General features: G+C 40.2%; 3 protein-coding genes across 14 annotated transcripts in view; 2 read left to right on the top strand and 1 right to left on the bottom strand.

Annotated features, from left to right (window-relative positions):
* PPTC7 (protein phosphatase targeting COQ7) overlaps nucleotides 1-4,575 on the top strand; it is a 23,324-nt gene extending 18,749 nt beyond the window's left edge. For both annotated transcript variants that reach the window (XM_014277792.3, XM_027801456.2), the window contains one exon: nucleotides 377-4,575. In XM_014277792.3, coding sequence (XP_014133267.2) covers nucleotides 377-435 — 59 coding nt within the window. In that variant the 3' untranslated portion in view covers nucleotides 436-4,575. The remainder of the gene's footprint in view (nucleotides 1-376) is intronic.
* RAD9B (RAD9 checkpoint clamp component B) lies at nucleotides 4,376-14,055 on the bottom strand. Of its 9 annotated transcripts, none has more exons than XM_027801452.2 (11): nucleotides 13,971-14,055; nucleotides 13,039-13,109; nucleotides 11,977-12,126; nucleotides 11,344-11,458; nucleotides 10,291-10,390; nucleotides 9,204-9,355; nucleotides 7,224-7,330; nucleotides 6,679-6,743; nucleotides 5,974-6,096; nucleotides 5,315-5,558; nucleotides 4,376-4,993 (listed from the first exon to the last, which is right to left on the bottom strand). In XM_027801452.2, exons 1-11 carry the CDS (start codon nucleotides 14,002-14,004, stop codon nucleotides 4,865-4,867), a joined length of 1,290 nt encoding a protein of 429 aa, XP_027657253.2. In that variant the 5' UTR covers nucleotides 14,005-14,055; the 3' UTR covers nucleotides 4,376-4,864. The 9 variants fall into 9 exon arrangements, with proteins under 9 accessions (XP_027657253.2, XP_055565795.1, XP_055565810.1 ...); XM_055709820.1 differs by having other exon boundaries at nucleotides 14,000-14,034; XM_055709835.1 differs by having other exon boundaries at nucleotides 11,977-12,951; nucleotides 13,971-14,011.
* Nucleotides 14,056-14,096: 41 nt separating this feature from the next.
* Nucleotides 14,097-18,341, top strand: VPS29 (VPS29 retromer complex component). 3 transcript variants are annotated; one of them, XM_055709892.1, is made up of 5 exons: nucleotides 14,102-14,247; nucleotides 14,777-14,788; nucleotides 16,799-16,990; nucleotides 17,443-17,678; nucleotides 17,979-18,341. In XM_055709892.1, the coding sequence occupies exons 1-5, from the start codon at nucleotides 14,245-14,247 to the stop codon at nucleotides 18,094-18,096; spliced, it is 561 nt and encodes a 186-aa protein (XP_055565867.1). In that variant the 5' UTR covers nucleotides 14,102-14,244; the 3' UTR covers nucleotides 18,097-18,341. The 3 variants fall into 3 exon arrangements, with proteins under 3 accessions (XP_055565873.1, XP_055565867.1, XP_014133254.1); XM_055709898.1 differs by lacking the exon at nucleotides 14,777-14,788 and having other exon boundaries at nucleotides 14,097-14,247; XM_014277779.3 differs by lacking the exon at nucleotides 14,102-14,247 and having other exon boundaries at nucleotides 14,309-14,788.
* Nucleotides 18,342-19,140: the final 799 nt, after the last annotated feature.

Genomic DNA, 19,140 nt, shown 5'->3' on the forward strand with positions numbered 1-19,140 from the left:
CCGGCTTTATTGCAGCTTGTGCGTAACGAAGCGTTGTCAGGGGTTTTGTACATTTGTTAAATAAACGGTCTGCTAGAAATCAGGCTTTCTGCTCTGCCGGCTAACAACAACATTCAGGATTCTGTGCTACTCCCAGTAGTTTGTGGTCTGACTACAGCTTAAAAGGGAGAGTGCTCGGTTGCTGTGCTAGGTGTCACTGCTACTTCAGCTGCCTGTTGGAAAGGAGGTGGAGGAAGCAGAGTTCTTTTGTCTACACAAAACAGGTTTTGAATATTTAAACTTATTTTCTAAAGCGCTTTGCATGGGGGGAACATCATAGATGATAAGATGACCCGCTGTGGTAGGATGAAATAATTTTACTTTTCTTGTATTACAGGGGGAAAACCAGATGACATCACCGTCCTTCTTTCTATTGTAGCCGAGTACACAGACTGATCTGCCTGGAGTGTCAGCTTCTGACTATTTCGTTCCCCCTGAGCTCCTAGCTTCACATGTACGGTTTCCTGCTGGCAGGATTGCTTTCTTCCTTTGCGGCTGCTCACAGCAGCCGGTTCTCGAGCTCGTTGCCTGTCTTGAGATGCAGTTGAAGTCCTTGTTAAGAACCACTCTTGTAGTACACTGGTCTTTGTCTGCCAGCAAGAAATGAAGAAGCTCAAGGCTTGAAGCATGTCTTTCAGAGCTTAGTCGTTGTCCTTAAAAGGGGGAGGATCAATCCCACGTTGTTACTGCATTTGAAATGTGACTTTCAAAAGAGTAGAATTGGTTTCTCATCTTTCAAACTAGATCCAATAGGTAGAACCTCTCCGCGAGGGCATATTAATCTATTTACTAGAAGCGTTCACTATTCATCAAAAGGGTATGTTACAGAACACAGTTTCATAAGCATAGTCTTGTTACAGTGATAGCTGAGGTTTCGTGTTTCTAAGCTCCAGTTTTCAGGAGGTTTATAACTGCTGTAAACATTCTGCTCTTGCCATACATGGTGTCAGCCTAGGAGCCTTTTCTAGTACGAGATTTCAAAAAACATACTTAGTTCAAGTTATATGGATGCAAATGTGTTTTGTGATTTCAGGTGCTTAACTGTGATCTTAAAAAGTTCTGCAGATCATTCGTCCATAATGGGCCTGGTATCTGGATGTTTTGGCTGTGGATAATTAATTTTATTTTTTATTTTTAAAACAAAAATTCAGTCTCAAAAAGCCGAGCTGGCCAAAGTTGAGGTCCTTTCAGCATTTTAACCCACCTCACCAGCATGGGATGATGTGGCGCAGATGCCACGGCAGGAGGTTGCACAAGGAACGCATCATCCTCAACTCTGAACGTCTTCACTTTTGGTAGATAATTCTGTCATTAACAAAACGTAATTTGTGTTAATGATTGCCATTCTTGCTTGTGTAGAACAGAATATGCTGCACCAGTTGAAGTCCAGTCGATCCTTATCTTATGCTGTGGCAGCAGCAGTAAGTACGGAAATGGAAACTATTAATGAATAATCAGCAAAACTTACATTTCAGTAACTAAAGTTTAGGGTTTTCGGAATGAACCTTAATGATGTTTACAGTTATCTAACAGCCACTTTGCAATATGACATTTCCTTTTGAATTAGAGTAGCTCACATTTGTTCCCCTTCTTCCAGCAAGCTTTCCTTTTTCTTTCCTGAGGTTCATACAAAAAGCTGATACATGTAAAGATATATATATTTTTGGTCAGTTTTTCATTAACTTTTTTGCTGGTAGAAAAGTATGTAGAAATAAATTAAAGCCATGTTTTTATATATAAAAAGTCGGGTAATGTTGCTGTTTAGGTGAGTGCAGTTAAACTTGGTCAGTAAGTAATCTTACCTGCTCTCAAAAGGAGATTTTTACTACCTGGTTTATTGTATTAAAACTGTTTAAGTTTGAGGTTACCTCAACTTGTTTAAAGAATTTTTGTGGACTTGTACTGTATATTTGCGTAACTATGTCAAGCTTTTATTTAAGGTCATTTAACATGTACCATGTACATGTCATTTTACTATATTTCAATGCATCATGCTTGTAACAGGCATTTCATTTATAATAAGTGATTAATTTGGAAGCTCTTCAGTAATTTATCTGCTATTCCTAAATTGGCATAATGTTAGCTATCTATTTTAAATCACCTTGTAATTACTTGTCAAAATGCCTTAACTACCCTAACTTGACCAAAATATTATTTTGGTGAGGGTATGGGGAGGATGATATTAATGAAGAAAAAATTTAATGAGTTTTGCGATACATGGAACAGTAAGTGGTGGATAACTTTGCACAAACTGTCAGTCCTCGTTGTTTTTTACAGTTGAACAAGCTGTACCTAGCTGTCTCGTTAGGAGGAATGTATTCACGCTGCAGTACAGGGCTTTGTTTCTAGCATTTGGGAGGGGCCTTTCCCTCTCAGATCTGGGTGTCTTTACATTTTATTCTCCAGTATTTAACTCTCACGCTTCTTGATTAGAGCAGATTTGATCAATTATTATTTCCCTTGAGCTTACCTTAAAATGATGCCCCTGTAGACCTGGGCTGTGTTGCACTCTGACCCCTTGTTCTCAGCACACTCACCCCCCCTCCCCCCAGCACCATCCATGGGGAGCCGCATGCGGCTCAGCCAGGCGAGTACAGCGAAGGTGCTTACCCCCTGCGGGGCATCGTGCATGCTGTGCCGCTGCTGGGCGGGGGTCTGGAACCCCCTGAGCGCAGAGGCTTGGGTGCAGGGCCAAGCCTCGCGCTCTCTGCTAAACCCGTTCTATCTGCAAAGCCATTTGCCTCATATCATGATTTTTTTTTAAATAAAGAACAAATTTGGATTTTGATTTACCAGTCATGAGTTTAGCCCTCACCGGACACACCAAAGACCAGTAAAGCTTATAGCTTTTCCATCTGTTTATGAAGCAATACTGTATTATAAAGAATTGATATTTTTGTCACATGCTTGATTGTTTGGGGGTTTGGTGTTTTTGTTTTTTTGTTTTTTGGTTTGTTTTTTTTTTTTTTTAAGATGTGCACTCTAAACATATCAAACCTGATTTCTTCCTATGAACTTAAGCTGTCTGCGCACAACAGATTTTTGGAAGAGGAAATGACAGGGCCCAGCCTATCAAAATAATTTTAAATGATGCATGAAGCAGTAACACTTCCTAGGAATTAGATTATTGTGACTCTTCACAAGAGGAACATGCAAGAAGGGTGTTCCATGAAATGGAAGCATGCGTGAGCAGAGCACGGGCTGACTTGCAGCTGCTGCAGAGGGTTGTTGTTGGTTATCAGGAGCTGGTGGTTTGGGAGCAGTGATTTGAAGGAAGAGGAGAAGGTTTTTTACACCAGTAACCACGTAACTTCATGGGACTGGCAGGAGCTGGGATTTCTGCAGCAGTGTTACCAGTTATTTGGGTAAAACAGGGCTGAGATGTGGTGAATTGGAAAAACTCTGTGGTTCCTTGCTACTTTTATGGCTATCTTTGGGAGACCTGCACCATACAGTTTCCCTCTAAATGTACTTTCTTTGTGTTTATGGAGAAGGGTTTTTTTCAGCCATACCAAAAAACAGATCTTGGGACCAGACAGTTCTGAGTGAGTGAAGGAGAAGGGAGAGGCAAAGGTCTGGCAAATAATGTGAAGGATTTTGTGGTGGAATCTCCATCTCTTGGTAATGGACAACTTTTCTCTGGGGGGTGGGAGGTTAGGGGGAAACAACAAAACAGATTGTGTGTGTAGAAGCTGACTGTATGAAGTAGTTTCTTACAAAGATAGCTGAAATAATGAAGCAAATCTGAGTCTGTATCTAATGAGGATGCTTTTTTGTTGTTGTTAAAATGAGACTATCATCTATGCTTACCTAAGAGGCAATTATGTGAATTTCATGTCTGAGGTATAACTTATGCAGGAATAGTTCTGTAAATACATTTAAATGAATTGTAAAGATATTTAATAAATATAGTATTTATACTAAAATGTGCTTTTTAAAGTAAAGTTGACTGCAAAACCTGTCTGTTAATGCAGTGATGTCACTGGTGGCTCAGAGGTGCACAGCCACTGTAACTTGGGATGTTGGGCTTTTGTTTAGACTTTCCTACACCATTCTCAAATCTGTGTTTGAATGACACTGTAAAACTCATCTGTACCGGTCTAGAGGCTCAGTGAAATGCTAGTGCTGCAGCATTTCTGTAAAAATACCAGCTATTCCATACCAGTAATGTGTTTGGCTGTGCCAGCAGTGATGGGTTAATTTTTCTAGCATTCATTAACATTGCAACAGCAGCTTAATTTGCCTGGAGTGGTAATGCAATTTGTGTTCTCCAGTGAGAAGGTAGTGGAGAGCTGAACAGCCAGAGCAGTGTAGCTACAGAAAGCATAACACACAATTCTCAAGCTAGTCAATCATGACCTAAATTTAATTACATTGTGACAGCAGCTAACAGTTCTAGAGTGACCGGTGCTGGTGGTTAACATAAACAGTGAATAAACACTTAACCCGCACTGACAGAGCAGGAACTGCTACAACACTCAGTACAGAATTGAGTTTTGTCCTTTTCCTGTATCGGTCTTGCAACCCCCCCCCCCCCCGCCCCCCCAAAACAAAACCAAAAACCAGGCAAAAAAAAAAAAAAAGAATCCTACCATTTGCGTAGGATTTCCACTTTCTGGACTACCTGAATCGGTATTTGTGAAATGCAGTTCACCACACAACCTCAGAGTACAAATAGTTTCCATCCAGTTCTAACTTGCTGAAGAATTGCAACTACACTTCTTCCTAAAAGTAGAAACAGCTCCACGATTACCATGTCAAATACATTTTTATCTTTCAAGGCAATCCTCAAGAGCATTTTTTTGGATTCAGACACTTCATGTCACTAGAGAACTGGGGAGCATTCCATGTTGCCAAAATCCTCTTCGGTGTCACTAGCTGTTGCTAAACTGTGGAAGGTGTGACTGATGGCATCCTTCCTACAGGAAACTGCTCCAAAAAATAAGGTGTGAAACTGGAAAATGCAACATTTGTAGAAGTAAGAAACTGCATGTGATACAGAATTTCAGGGTTAATTATTTCTAAAGCTTTTGCCACTTCAAAATCTGTATCAGTCAGTAAAAAAATACACTTGCCACCTGTGAGTATTTCCAGCGCTACAGTGAGACACAGTAGTGGCATTTTTTGTCAGCTCTGCTACTGTGAAAGCCAGTTCCATTGAAACACCACGTGCAGAGCTGAGTATCAACATGTAGTAACCCCCCCCACACCCCGGGCTACACTTAATGCTCAGCTGAGGTAATTCCGCTGTAAATGGGACCGGGAGCCTCCCTACCTTCTGATAATGAGACACTGTTGCCTCTCCTTCCAGCGCTGCATGGTCCTCTGCCTTGGTCATGGCTGTTCGTGTGGCTCTGGCAGTATTTTTTATCTCTCGTTTTGCCAAAGGACTTGGAGGTTTTGCTGACCCAGTGTTGGGTGTGTTTCCATTCCACTGTGGCTTTTTGGAAGCAGCTGCTGCTGCGTTGCTGCCTTTACCCATGGAGGTTTCTTCACATTTACCTGTGTGTGTCTTTGAGCTGGATTGGAGAGAGAAGGTTAGCTTAGTAACTGGCTTTTATGTGTTTTTGTTAAATGGCTTTATTTTCTGTTGATGAAAAGCATTGTGGCTTTAGAGCAGATTCTCAACAAGTATCTTCCCTTCCTACTGCAACAGAACCCCAGAGATGAAGGGAAGCAGAAGCTAGTACAGAGGGCACTCTGTAGCACCATTTTATTGCTGCCTGTGATGTTAAGACATTCCTGAACCTGCCTAGTTCACAGTTTTCCTATGAACAGGCACCAGGATGCGTACAATGCCTATGAATACCCTGCAAGAATGCGCAGATCATGTCCTTTCCATCTTAAATCTTGGCTGGAAAACATTAAGCTTCAATTTTTCATCCTCTTAAGGCCATCTGTCTCCCTTTACCCACCCCTGAAGCCCACCCTTACCTTTCCCACTGCTGTGAAAAGCCGGGAGGCTGCTGGAAAGCCGTCTCCTTTTCAGCCTCAGACAAGGTAGCCAAGATAAAGCTGGCTTCCAGCACCGTATCTTCAACGCTGAAAGCAACTGGTCTAAACACAAATATTCAAACACTAAACAGCATGTGTCATTACAGGTACTGCAGGAGAAAACACAGCTCATGCAATTCTATACATGATTAAAAAGTGCCTTTTCTGAAAAGCTGAAAATCTCATGTATTTGCTGCTGAAAAATGAGATGGCTGCCTGTTACAGATTTAAATGCACCAATGAGCATTTATACATTGGTATCCAACATTATACTTAGTCAAATTATTGTTTTGAATATGTAACTGTTAAAATTCTATTTTAAACAGCAAATGTATTGTTTTCTTTAGACTCCTAAATAAAATCATTGCATGCATTGGACTGAGAGCCTGAAGTGTCCAGGGAACTATATCTATAGGTGCTCATTAGTCAGCATGGCTAGCTTAGTCATGCTGATGCCTGTTAAATGCTTCATGCGTCATAACAAACTATTTAACACTGTATCGCAGATTAGAAATACAGCTTTTGGCACAAAATGAAAATCTGTTTTATTGCTCCAGTTAAATACTCATCAAGTAAGCTACAGACAAAAACCCACTGTAGGGCTGTAACTGCAGTAGTTCTAGTCAGGTGTGTTCCGATACATACTTTCCAGATACATCAAAATGGATTGACACAGGAACACTGGTAGTTTCTGAAAATGCTAGTAGTCCCTGAAAAGAAGGGATGGGCGGTTAAGCACTGTTTTAAAAACAGAAGATTAATATTAGAATCCAGGTTTATCCCAGCTGTTGTTTACTGGCAAAAAAAGGGTAAAATTCTACTGCTTCTGGAACACATTTCTTGCCTTCCCCACCTGGAGTTTTGCTAAAAAAGCTTCTGGAGGGAGAATTTCTCCGGCCACCATGCTTTCCCCAGAACAGTGTGTCTGCCCAGCAGTGAAACTACATTTTTGTTGTTTTCAAAATGTTTCGCTTGCCTTTCAAAGGCTACGGTGAGGGGCCTCCACAGTGTCCTAAAGATCCTGGGGTTTAAAGCTAGTCTTCAACCAGCTAGTGAAATACCGCTGCGGGTCAGGAGGCCTGGCAGAACAATTCCCATGGCTGTTCTGCAGGGACCTTTCTGCATTGTCCTGGTCAAGTCAGGCAAATTAATGTGAAATGTTTTATTTTCAAGACAAATTCTTACTTTACCCTCAGTTCTTTAAGGCAAAACGTCACTTCAGAATCTACTCCAACTTGAAAGTAGTCAAATTCATCTGGGTTTAGTTGTATTTCAGTTAGCATTGTCTTTGAAAAATCTATGTAAAATAACAAAAAAGTCAAGGACTCAAAAGGATTAAGTTTGAACTCAACAAAACTATGATTATAACCATGAAGTTTTTACATCAGCACCATTTGAACAAATAATTGTATTTTTATAGTAACAGTAATAAATGTTTTGCTTATCTAAATTTATTTCATAATTAAGTTAAAGAAAATCCACAATTTATTTACAATATATTATGGAGATTTAACTGGCTTTTAACAATCTTATTTTATGTTCCACTGCATGATCTAACCTGATACCTGCTGATGTTCTGGCAAATCTGCTTTGGCTACAGGCATTCATTGCAAATAGTATTACCAGCTGCTTATTGTTGCATAGATGGGAAGACAAAAATGCCACATGACTTTAACAGATTAATCATAATTGCTGACAATCAGAGGACAATGAAGGTGGACTTAGGTTCTTTGTTTTAAATTATAATCTCTTCCTGATATGTAAGTGGCAACAGGAAATGGGCTCTTCAGTTTCAGGTATTCAATTGTCGCTTGGCTTGTTACCATTAGACTAGCCCCTAGTTGTTACTAGGTGTGTGAAAAGAAAGTAAGAGGCTACTTCCCTGATGTGTTACAGTCTCAGAGGTATTCAGGGTAATTCTACAGCGGCCTAAAAAGCACACACCTATCCAGTTCCCTTCCAAAGCCAGGCTGCTAACAAAGTATTACAGACTATTCCCAGTCTTCTGTTCTCTGCTCAAGAGGTTTTTTTTATCTCAGCCCCCACTTGTGAAGTTCCTTAAAACTGTAGAAATAAACACTTGCAACACATGTGCCAGCTTCTGCAAGGCAAGGCCTACCACACGCAAATGAAACAAGTCTAGGCAGAGGGTGCAATTTCTCTTTGAAAATTAACCCTGAAAGAGGAAAAACCCAAGCCATCACCAGATGATATGTTCAAAGGACACGTTTTGTTTCAGTGCATACAGAACATTTGCTGCAGGCGGTATACTGCATCACATGCTATACAACAACAATGCCTGTAATTCCTCCTTTCTCTCCTTGACTGTTTTTTTTGGTGTCTCATTCAATTTTTACCTACTATTTTTTTCACTTTCTTTCTTACAATAATCCTTGTAAGTGTATGTTTTTAAAATAACAAAATTTGTCATTCAAAATGTAAACTTTTTAGTGTCTTTCTATTTTCAGTCATTTCTTACCTGTTCCACTCCAGTTTCCACCACTTAATCCTTCTTGCTCTCCCCTGCTTCAGCCTGCTCTCAGCACAATCCCCACCCCTACGCTCTAGGCAGTCACCTTTTTCTAGGTCATTATCCTCAGCTTTGGTCATAAGTAAGTATGAAAAGCATCCCTTTATTATATGATATACAAGAACCTATACTTCAAAACCACAATTATATCTTTATAATTAGTTTGAGTCACACAACAAGAATCTAGATTGTTCTCCATCTCAGATGGAGATCTGAAAATGGCAGTGCACAGCGTTAGGCCAGCTAACATATTGTATTGCCCTTATACTAAAATACACTCTGTAATGATATCAATTCTATAATTATGATATTCAGATTTAAATAGTTCTTTTTTAAAACATAAAATTATCTCCTTTTTCCTGTCTGTTGCCATGCTTCTGCTCTTGCAGCACAGTAATTACCTCTGTTCAAGCCTACAGCAAGTGGCATAATTTATTTCAATTGGCTGCTCAGTCTGATATCTGCCACTGACACCAGAAAAATGTTATTAAAAACCTACTTTCTTAAAATATATTAACACTAGAGGGTGGCAGTGTGACTTAAAATATCTCTCTGTATATTTTCTCTCTTAAAAATCTCATTCAGCCATAAAATGCATTCTCCGTTTTATGTTGCGATAGTTGCTATTCCTTTAGTTCACCTGTTTTCAAGTCCCAATATGGTCTCATAGTTTGAATTTCATTACCAGTGTCTTCCTCAGTGTAACTCTTGAAACAAACTTTCATCGGAGTAACTGATAAGGTTACTTCTTCTTGACTGGTCGGAAAGTGAATCATTATATCAGCCAGCAGCCTATAAAATTTCATTCAGCATTAAAATAATTCTACCTGCCACAAATTACTAGCTAGCATTTGTTACTTACATTAGAAATTAAAATTGTTACTTGGCAATACTGCTTGAAAAACTGCCTTTGAAATGTGCATCCCCTGAAGTGTGCTCTATCTTTTTGATTGATTTATATAGCAATAGGTACATAAGAAATTTAAAAATACAACTAGTAATTATGAAAGCAAATTTGTTTATATTTAATGCCTGTGTATGCTGCCAAATCAGACTTTTATATATAAATATATGCTACTTCTCTATAGGTATATATCAAAGTTTTGAGCAAACCTTGGCATCCTGTACTCTTTATTCTAAAGCTTGCAGTTTTGAAAGCCGCATCATCTTTTTATAAACACAGTGCATAGTATCTACACAGAGATATCTTTATACACCTTTGATGCTTTAATGGTTGGTTATTGTGACAACAGCTCCTGTGCACAAGAAACATTTTTAATAGAAATGCTGTCAGGAAAAGTCCAGCCTAACTGTTATTTGCCTTTGCTTGCAATGACAAGCCGTACCTTGGATTCCTCCAAAGGGCTGCTTTTCAAAGCAGACCTTTGCCTTACTGCATTTTATTAAAATGTACTTTTACCACTGGATTCTTTGCCTATGAAAGCAGAGCACCACTTTATTTGTCATAGGTGGAAGTTGCTCAAAGGCCTGAATTCAAATTATACGTTACATGCCCCTCAAGGTTAGACTGAGTAGGATTAATGGCAGAATTAACCAAATTTCTTAAGTTGCGATGTGAAAATATCAAGCACTAGGACACAGGATTTAGGAATTTGCCATTTTTGACTGTGCCCTAATCAGATTTTGATAGTGTTAATGACTATGAGAGCAGTATTGCTTCTTGTATGATTTTTTTTCTTCAGAAAAACTATTTTTGCATTCATTACCTGGAGTGGACTTTAAGTATGTTCGGACACATGTGCTTTGCAAAAACAGCCTGCAACGGATCACATTCTTGAAACATCAGATTATATGTTTTTACAACACCTAAGTATAAAGGATTTGAACAAAAATCAGTGATGGGCTGTGATTTTAAATGGGTTTTTTTTCAGTTCAGAAGGTAACCAAGTGACTATCTACGTGGAAATAACTCACCCACAAATAGAAAGCTGAATTAACCTGTCATCTAAGACATCTTTCATCCCATTAGTTATGCTCCTCCAGCAGCTGAGTTTTTTAAGAATCCGCATGAAGTAAGTAAACGCCAACAAGTGCAACAAATGCAGGGGAAAAAAAGGCTTCAATATTTAACTGGTATAATACTACAAGTGGTGGTGGAATACAAAAGACAAACCCTACAGATCTCTATGTATTTCTAGATAAGCTTGAGCTAAGACAGCCTAATTGCCGTGAAACTAATTTGATACATTATCTCATTATTAGTAATAAAAGCTATAGATTTTTAATAATATAAGCAACTACCTATTACACAGCACAGCTCAGCAAGGTATGCTGATAAATGCTGATTCTGTATGAATTTTGCAGAGACTAATGCCAATGAATATACCTGGTGTTCTGCTGGACTGAGGCTGTCAGACTTGTTACTGGGTTGAAGAACTGCAAGTACTAGAAGTGGAAAGACCCAGTAAATCCTCTAGTTCAAACACCTGCCAAAATGTGATTCCCCTCCCTTTCCATAACGTATGTTTTTTCAGTATTTACTCCAGCCTAATCTAAATGTTGTAAGCAGCAGGCTGACAATTAATATATAGCATGCATTAACTCCTGAACTGAAGCATGTTTGTCTGATAAAGCCTGCTATAACTTCATTTTATCAAGGTGATGCACATGATGAATATAAGTTATGATGTGAAGAGGCCACAAGTGTTTGGCATAATGTTCCATCAATAACATTCAGTTAATAATTACACTAAATATTGTGTTGCCCTGTTGATCTAAACTGCTGTTGTTTCTGTAAAGTCACTTTACGTGTAACCTACCATGTTTGCAGAGAAGCTGAAAAGTTATGTGATGATCGTAAATATTTGTATAAATGCTGCATTTTTCTACATTCCTTTCCAGCACATTTACACACCTAAATATAGGAAGAACTGACTGGAAAAAAAAAAAAAAAGGTAAAAATTAGTGCAGATGTTACCAAGCAATTTTGCAAATTTCCCTACAGTTTATCTCAAGCTCCTGCTTTTCTGGCTTCTCCAAATTGCTTTGTAAGCAGAATCTGAGGTGGCCAGTACTCCAGTACTTATCCTTGCTGTCCTCACCCACTATTCCAATACCTGGCCAATAGATCTGTTTGCTAAACAACTGGTCAAAGCCCTCCGGGCTCGCACAGTTTTTGAAGGTTACAGGAGAAACACTCTAGAGGCAGAAATGTGGTATTCCTTCACCCCAAGATTAAGTTGGTTCAGACTTTGGGAACCACTGGGCACAGCTCAGGAGGTACAACTTCTAAAAATAATTAAATACTAATGCTCTCTTTTGCAGAATTGCTCAGAAGTGCTTGAGTTTAGAGCCATGCATATACCTCTATGAGGCTCCTCCTATAATTTCATTTGGAATCCGGGCTAATTAGCTGCTTACAAAGCTGTGCATAACTTTCCATTAAAACGTACCTTAATTATCAATTTATATGGGTGGAATAACTGTTTCTTCTTCTGACATGGTTGAGACACAGCTGTCCAGCAGTAATGTTGAAAAAACATAGATGAGAAGAAGACATATGCATATGCTGACCTTGAAGAATTCACTGATCTTAAGGCAAGCTGGAAATACAGGTAATTCATTAACTCAAAACTACTTCATACCAAACCTTGAATAAAAGAGCCATCTCTCTGCTTCAGTACCATACCTAAACCACAAAACCTTTAAATGCATACATCTCAAAATAAATATAGATGCATTATGTGTACAAACATGTTCATGCTTAACACCTTCCCTATTACTTGTCAGAAGTCACTGGTACAACACAGGCATAGGAATCCACTCCACAGACATTTAAATGGCCCTGAAGTGTGAGTTATCTAAACACAGCTCAACTTGCATTTGAGGCATTTGAAGGACAAGAGTTTATTCTGTAGCAATTTTTCTGTACACTCATCCACATGATACGCGCAAAATGAGCAAAGACACTAATAGCACCTAAAAAATTCTTCAGGTATAAAAAGACATTATCTCCCCTTCTGATTTTCCAGCCTCCCAGCAAGTTAAGGAGAGCTGATCACTTTAAGAAACTTCTAGAGAAAACCCTGATTCTGCTGGAAATGCTGTTTGATTAGTCAGAGGTGTATTAATGGACGTATTCTTCCTGTTGAGTCATACCAGTACAAAAACATGTTGTTAAGCTTCTGATGTGGTACAAAACATAAACCTTTTGACCCATGACAACAGAAATAAAACCCTTGTTATTAATCTGGATGTCTTGGACAAGCTTCAGCATAGTTAACAAAAAATTGAAGAATACTAGGGGCAGAGTAGAAATCAATCTTCCATGACGTAATCTGCATAATTACAATTACAGAAAATATGGCATTTGTCCATATTGGAAGTGGAGAAAGCTGAGCGAGAATGTAATTCAGACTGAAGGGTACCTGCAGGAAAACATCACAATATCCAGTAACATAAATACTACACTTCCAAGAAAGATTTAAAAATTACAATAAATCAAATTCACTTACACCTTTTTCTACGGGGTCAAACCAAAATTCATCGCTAATACGTGCTATGGCATGTATTGCTCTTCCGAACACTAGCAGGCAAAGAAAACAGTGTAATATGCATTCCAAGTTAAAAAAAGTTATACTGCATTTTTTTCAGAATAATTTAAGAGGAAACATGACAAATTTCCTACATGTTCTGAAGAAAACTGATGACATGGTGGAAAACATTACTCTTTCTAGTAGCACCTTCATGTTTTTGGAAGCTGCCTCTGAGAAGGCACACCTCAGGTATCATCTGTCCCTTTGCAGCAACTGGCATGAGCTGATGACACCACAAATGAACTCAATCAAATCAGACAAAACACCACCAAAGTTAAAAATTTCATTTTGCAGATGGCAACAAGTTTGAGCTAGCGGTAAGCAGCTGGCAATCGGTAAAGATGGAGCCTTAAGAAACACAAAAGAAACCAGCAGCAGGTCTCAAACTTCGCCTCTGCCCACCCTGGCACTGGCAGCGGAGCATTCTGCACGAAATGCCGTGCAAAAGGGGGTTTCGCTGGGCCTCTGGAAGGCTAATGGCGTGCACATGGGAGCGCGCAGCTAAGACAGGGCTTCTCCACAAAGCACCACAAACCCAGCCCCCTGCTCTCTGACCTGAACAACTTCCCGAGGCTGCATGTCGCCCCGCAAAAATGCCTTTGTGCTGCGGATGAGGCAGGTCCTCAGCTGTGCTGTGGCCCCCAGTGCTTGTGCCCCACTTTGCACCGTCTCAAAGCCCCCCCGGGGAAGCCCAAGGAGGGCAGTACCAGGGTCCACAGGCTGCCAGCAGGCCAGTCACGCACCCCCATGCCGGCCCTGCCGCCCCGAGACAGCCCCGCTGTGGGGTGCCTGTTTCTCTCACATACACCCCTCTGTCCCCGGCTCGCTGTCTCCCCTGGGGCCACGGGTACCTCTGAGATGAGCCCCCCCAATAACACACTTCATGGCCGCGCCCTTCCCCTCACACGACAGCGGCAGAAAGGGCGGGACGCGCTCCCTGCGGGCGAGGGGAGGTGCCCACTCTCCCTCCTCAGAGCCCCGGATGTAGCTACGGGTGGCGGCCGCCGAGAAACGCGTTTCGGGCTGGCTTGGCCCTTCGGAGCCGCCGTAGCGGGTGGCTGGCGCCGGCCTGGCTTCCGGGTGGGGCCGCAGCGGCTGGTGTGAGGGAGCGCGGCGCCGAGCAGGATGGTGAGCGGCGGGGGCGCCCAGCCCCCACCCCCAGGGCCCTCTCCCCGCCGGGCTCGCAGCGCGGCGCCGGCCGGCCCCAGCCTCGCGTCCTCCGGGCCAGCGGAGTGCCCCGCGGTGCGGTGTGGCGGCCGGGCGGGTCCCGGCCCTGCGCGGTGGTGCCGGGCGTGCGCTCGGGGAATGGTGTCTGGCCAGAAACGCGTCTGGTACCGGGCTGAGGTAGCCGGAGGGGCGGGAGGGGGGCGCCGAGGGGGCGAGGCCCCCCTGAGGCGGTGAAGCCCCCCTGAGGGCCCGCCGCGGCGAGGAGGCCGTGCTGGGGGGCTGCCGCCGGCGACTGCGCGCAGGAGCCCGTTTTTAATTTAATTCTGTTTTATTTTTTAACGCTTCTTTCATAACATCAACAATAATTATGATTTGCCTATTCATTTGGCTATATTTTCTTTTCTGTTGCTTTCTTTTGTTTAACATTGATCATGTTTCACCCTGTTTTTCATTCCCTCCTGTCTGCAATCAACTTCTTCATTCCAATAAGGCTGGGCACAGAGTAAGTTTACTCCTCTTGGCTGTTGCTAACACTGGTGGTAAGGGCTTGTTAATGTCACTATATGATACAAATGTCACATGGTATATAAGTAGGGGCTGCTGTTCAAGCCGTGCTCAAAATGGCCCCTAAATTCCTAGTAAAAACCAGATGTTGTAATATACTTTGCCACTGTTTCATGTTGCAGAGACCTGTGACTATTAAACACACTTCAGTGCTTTTAGTTTTTGTTATTGCAGCTTGCAGAGTTTAATTAATGGAAGCTCAAATGTGATTTGGGGGAAAATATGAGGCCTGCCAGTTTGTCAGCAAAGGACGAGGTCTTGTCGAATGCACATGCTCTGCTGACTTCAGTGGGGTTATCTTTGCAGTGGCAGTAATGTTTAATAAAATTTTAAGTACATAACTGGCATTGCATGTCGAAGTCCCTTAAGTGTCAGTAAGAGAACCTATCCATTGCCACTAATAATCAAAATTACTTAAATAATCAAAATCACCTGTCACCCATCTTTTACTTGCATTCAAGTATGTCATCTCTAGACTGATGCTAGTAAGGGTATTTGTCACTGGGAACTCTTGAAAGACCATCAAAAATGTGTCTTTTGGATTTTTTTTCCCCTCTCTTCTGGGTTAGTTTTAAATTGGTAGCTCATTGATTTAAAAATTCTTGTATTGCTTTACCAATACTTTCAACCATCTGTTCTCCAAAGATGCATGGCTTTGATGATGGCACTGAGATGTTCTTAATCTAAAAAAACCCCACCCAACCCCATCCCAAAAACAAAAAAGCCACTCAAGTTCCCTCTGCCTTTTTTGATGACTGTTAGCATGAAGATAGCTGCATAGCTTAAAACCATAAAAACCAAATATTAAAAAAGATAATTTCTTAACATAGTTACTACTGTTTATATATCTGGGCTGTGCCTTTTACAAATGCATCTCATGGCTGTCATTTTAGGATCTGTCTTACTAACAAAGCGTTATGGTTGGAAGGTAAACTCTCTTTAATATGGAGTTATTAATCAAGTTAACAGGGAGGACTGTCTCTAGATCCAGTGTTTTTACAGTATAGTGGCATAACATTCCATGCTTTGTAGAGCTTTTCATGCCCTTTTTGCATAATTAATTTATTCCTATGTTGCTTGCACTTATTTCTTTATTTGCAGATTTAAAGCCTGTGGTATTAAACTATGGTCTTAACTTCATCAGAATCCTTAATTTTGAAGCCCTCGTTACATTTGTATTCTCCTTGCCATCTATTGTACTGAAATGATGAATATTTAGAAGTGGTAATAGGAACACGTGGTGTGCAGTAGTCTGGCTTATCTTCTCTGCAGTGCCCTGTGGTTTTTTTTTTTTTTATTTTGTTTGTTTTTTAAACTGTTAGTCTTACTCTGTTGTTCAGTGATTCCTACAACATGGACTCTGAACAACCTTCCTATTCTGGTCAGCTATTAACACATTTTGCAAATTTGCTGTTGTTTTTTTTTTTTGAGATAGAGATAGATATATATATAAGGAAGAAAACAGAAATTAATTAAATTAGAAAGAAACTTGAAGAGTTTTAAAGGGAAATGGCCACAGGTTAGCCAAGTCTGTGCCTGAGAATGTATGCTTGAGATGTCCTTTTTTTTTTTTTTGGCTGTCTAAGGAGGGGGTAAAAAAGTGGGATAGTTTATGGTAGTTCCCAAATTTGTGTAAAATACATCAAGTAGTAACACATTTTGGTTCTGCATATCTCACAAGGGCTTTCAGCAACAAAATAAAAAAAAATATCTGTAGACTTGTGTTTGTAAGGCCTCCTTCTGGCTGATGTTCTGTTAGTAAGGGCCCTTGTTTTCCCTCAATATAGCCATGTTCCATCACCATTTCATTCTTATTTTAGTAGCTTTTACATCAAAATGCAAAGTTACGAAACTGAAGAAAACATTGCAATGCTTTCTGCTTGCCGATGATTCTTGTCTTAATAAGTATCTGTAATGGTCTTTCTTTCCTGTCATGACACCTGTTAAGTTGGTGTTAGTACTGGGAGATCTTCACATTCCACATCGATGCAACAGCCTCCCAGCCAAATTCAAAAAACTGCTGGTTCCAGGAAAGATCCAACACATCCTTTGCACAGGAAACCTCTGCACCAAGGACACTTATGACTACCTCAAGACTCTGGCTGGGGATGTTCATGTTGTCAGAGGGGACTTCGATGAGGTACTATCCTTTTTGATAATGAAATTTTTTGTGTGTCTTTGAAATAAGAGGACATTTGGGCGATTTTTAATTCAAGAAGTGGGCAAACAGAGGTTAGAATACTAAGAGCATGTGGAAAGCAAGTGGACAAAAGAGTTGGGGTTACAGTCAGCAGTGTGAATTGCATAGCAAGGTCTCATCTGTCGTCAGTATGAATGAAAGTTGTGCACTTGGCTATGTCTAGGACTCTGGCAAACAGGACCTGCTGTTGGTAGATCTTTGAAGTTCCTTGCATCCTACCACGTTCTCCCCAGTGTTCATAAAACCAGCTTTCAGGCTCCCATGTTGTAGCAGTAGCACCGATTACATTGAGTATTTCCATAAGCTTTCCCCTCTCTCTTGGTGTTGCAGAGTTGTTTTAAGTATAAATCTGTACATCTAATCTGTGTTTGGATTTTTATCATTATTTTTAGAACCTGAATTATCCTGAACAGAAAGTTGTAACTGTTGGACAGTTCAAAATCGGGCTGATTCATGGCCATCAGGTTATTCCTTGGGGTGACATGGCCAGCCTGGCACTGCTACAAAGGCAATTTGATGTGGACATCCTTATTTCAGGACATACACATAAATTTGAGGCATTTGAACATGAAAACAAGTTCTATATCAATCCAGGATCAGCTACGGGAGCCTATCATGCCTTAGAGAAGTAAGTGAAGTATGGGAAGTATCTCTGGGGATGTTCTTGATAACAAAACTGAGCTACAAAACTCATGAAGGTTAATATTTGCATTGTAAATGTTGGGGAGAGGAGGGGTTGATAGTAATTGCTAAAGCTCCTTCACTGAAACAGATGAGAGTGAAATACTTAAAGCTCCAGATCTGAGGTATTATGCTTACAAAATTCATATCCATTTTTCTTAGAGTGATTTCTGTTAAGTAGTGGTGATACACTGCTAAGATGATTATATACACATAATTAATATGATTTTTTTTCCTCTCTTCCCAGCAACATCATTCCTTCATTTGTGCTGATGGATATCCAGGCTTCTACAGTAGTTACATATGTCTATCAACTAATTGGAGATGATGTGAAAGTAGAAAGAATTGAGTACAAAAAATCTTAAAAATATTCTTGCTTGTGTGGTATTTTTACCATCTCATTCTGAACTGCAAGTTGCAATACTTGATTGCTAGTTTACAGTACTACACTTACTCGCTAACAGCTTAACAATGTAGCTTATTGGTAATAACTCTGAAACAACATTGTGTTTGCTTTTCTCTGTATGAATTGATTTGTAAAATATTCCATTAAAATAACTGTTTAAATACTGTTCCTTAATGTTGTAATAAACTCCACTTCATAGAAAAACTAAGCTTTATGAACTGTTGTTGGGAATAAGTGCAGCAGTTGTAGTTGCTTTTAAAATGCCTGATGCTCTAGTTTAGAAGTCAGTCACCAAAGGGCTTTACCAAAAACATTGAGGCTCTGGGGCCATGTTACATTTGCTTCAGAATCCAGCCGATACTTAATTTTCTCAATTTAACATTCCCAATTAATAAAAAGGATTGATAGATTCTGATAATACTACAATTAACTCATAACTGCCAGTAGTAATTTCACTGGGGAAAGTTAATTTCAGTCTTTTTATAATCAAAGCAGTTTCAAATACCACTGTGCTTTAATAAATTATGGTCTCATTAAATCTGTACAAAGTGAAGAGAGGCTTTTATTTTATTTACGGCTTACATCTGACACTACCTGTGCATATACACTTTGCTCCATGTATAGAGGTTTTAAATAATGTAATTCCATATGACATTCATACTGCTACTGAAGACTAAAACACTGGTTGTTCAAGAAGACTGGACGTTGTGGCTCTCCTGTTCTCATGACTCTGCAGGGAACTGAATGTATTTTAACAGCTCCCCTTTCTCCTAACTACTAACTTTCCAATAAAAAAAGGTTTGGTTTTTTTTTTTCCTACTGAATAACATTTAGAATGGTGGCCTGTTTCCTTTGCAGATGTTGGCCTTTATATTATGACTTTCCAGTGCAATATCCATGTAAGCAGCTGTGCAGTATTTGTCATGAGGGTTTGAGTTTAACTGTTTTCCATAGAACTTAAGGGAACAGCTAGAACCCTTACTTCTGTGTCATAAGCTGACTA

Source organism: Falco cherrug, chromosome 1 (assembly GCF_023634085.1).
Source record: "Falco cherrug isolate bFalChe1 chromosome 1, bFalChe1.pri, whole genome shotgun sequence".
In the NCBI taxonomy this organism is placed as follows: domain Eukaryota; kingdom Metazoa; phylum Chordata; class Aves; order Falconiformes; family Falconidae; genus Falco; species Falco cherrug.

Excerpts from the sequence above, each read along its gene's own strand:
- RAD9B (XM_055709802.1), bottom strand. The coding sequence starts at position 13,272 with ATGAAGGTGCTACTAGAAAGAGTAATGTTTTCCACCATGTCATCAGTT. Across the intron at positions 11,459-11,976 it reads CATATAAATTGATAATTAAG|TCAGTTCTTCCTATATTTAG; the intron begins GTACGTTTTAAT and ends TTTTTTTTCCAG. Across the intron at positions 7,331-9,203 it reads ATATTGGGACTTGAAAACAG|ATTTTTCAAAGACAATGCTA; the intron begins GTGAACTAAAGG and ends TATTTTACATAG.
- VPS29 (XM_014277779.3), top strand. The coding sequence starts at position 14,654 with ATGATTTGCCTATTCATTTGGCTATATTTTCTTTTCTGTTGCTTTCTT. Across the intron at positions 16,991-17,442 it reads TCAGAGGGGACTTCGATGAG|AACCTGAATTATCCTGAACA; the intron begins GTACTATCCTTT and ends CATTATTTTTAG. Across the intron at positions 17,679-17,978 it reads GCCTATCATGCCTTAGAGAA|CAACATCATTCCTTCATTTG; the intron begins GTAAGTGAAGTA and ends CTCTCTTCCCAG.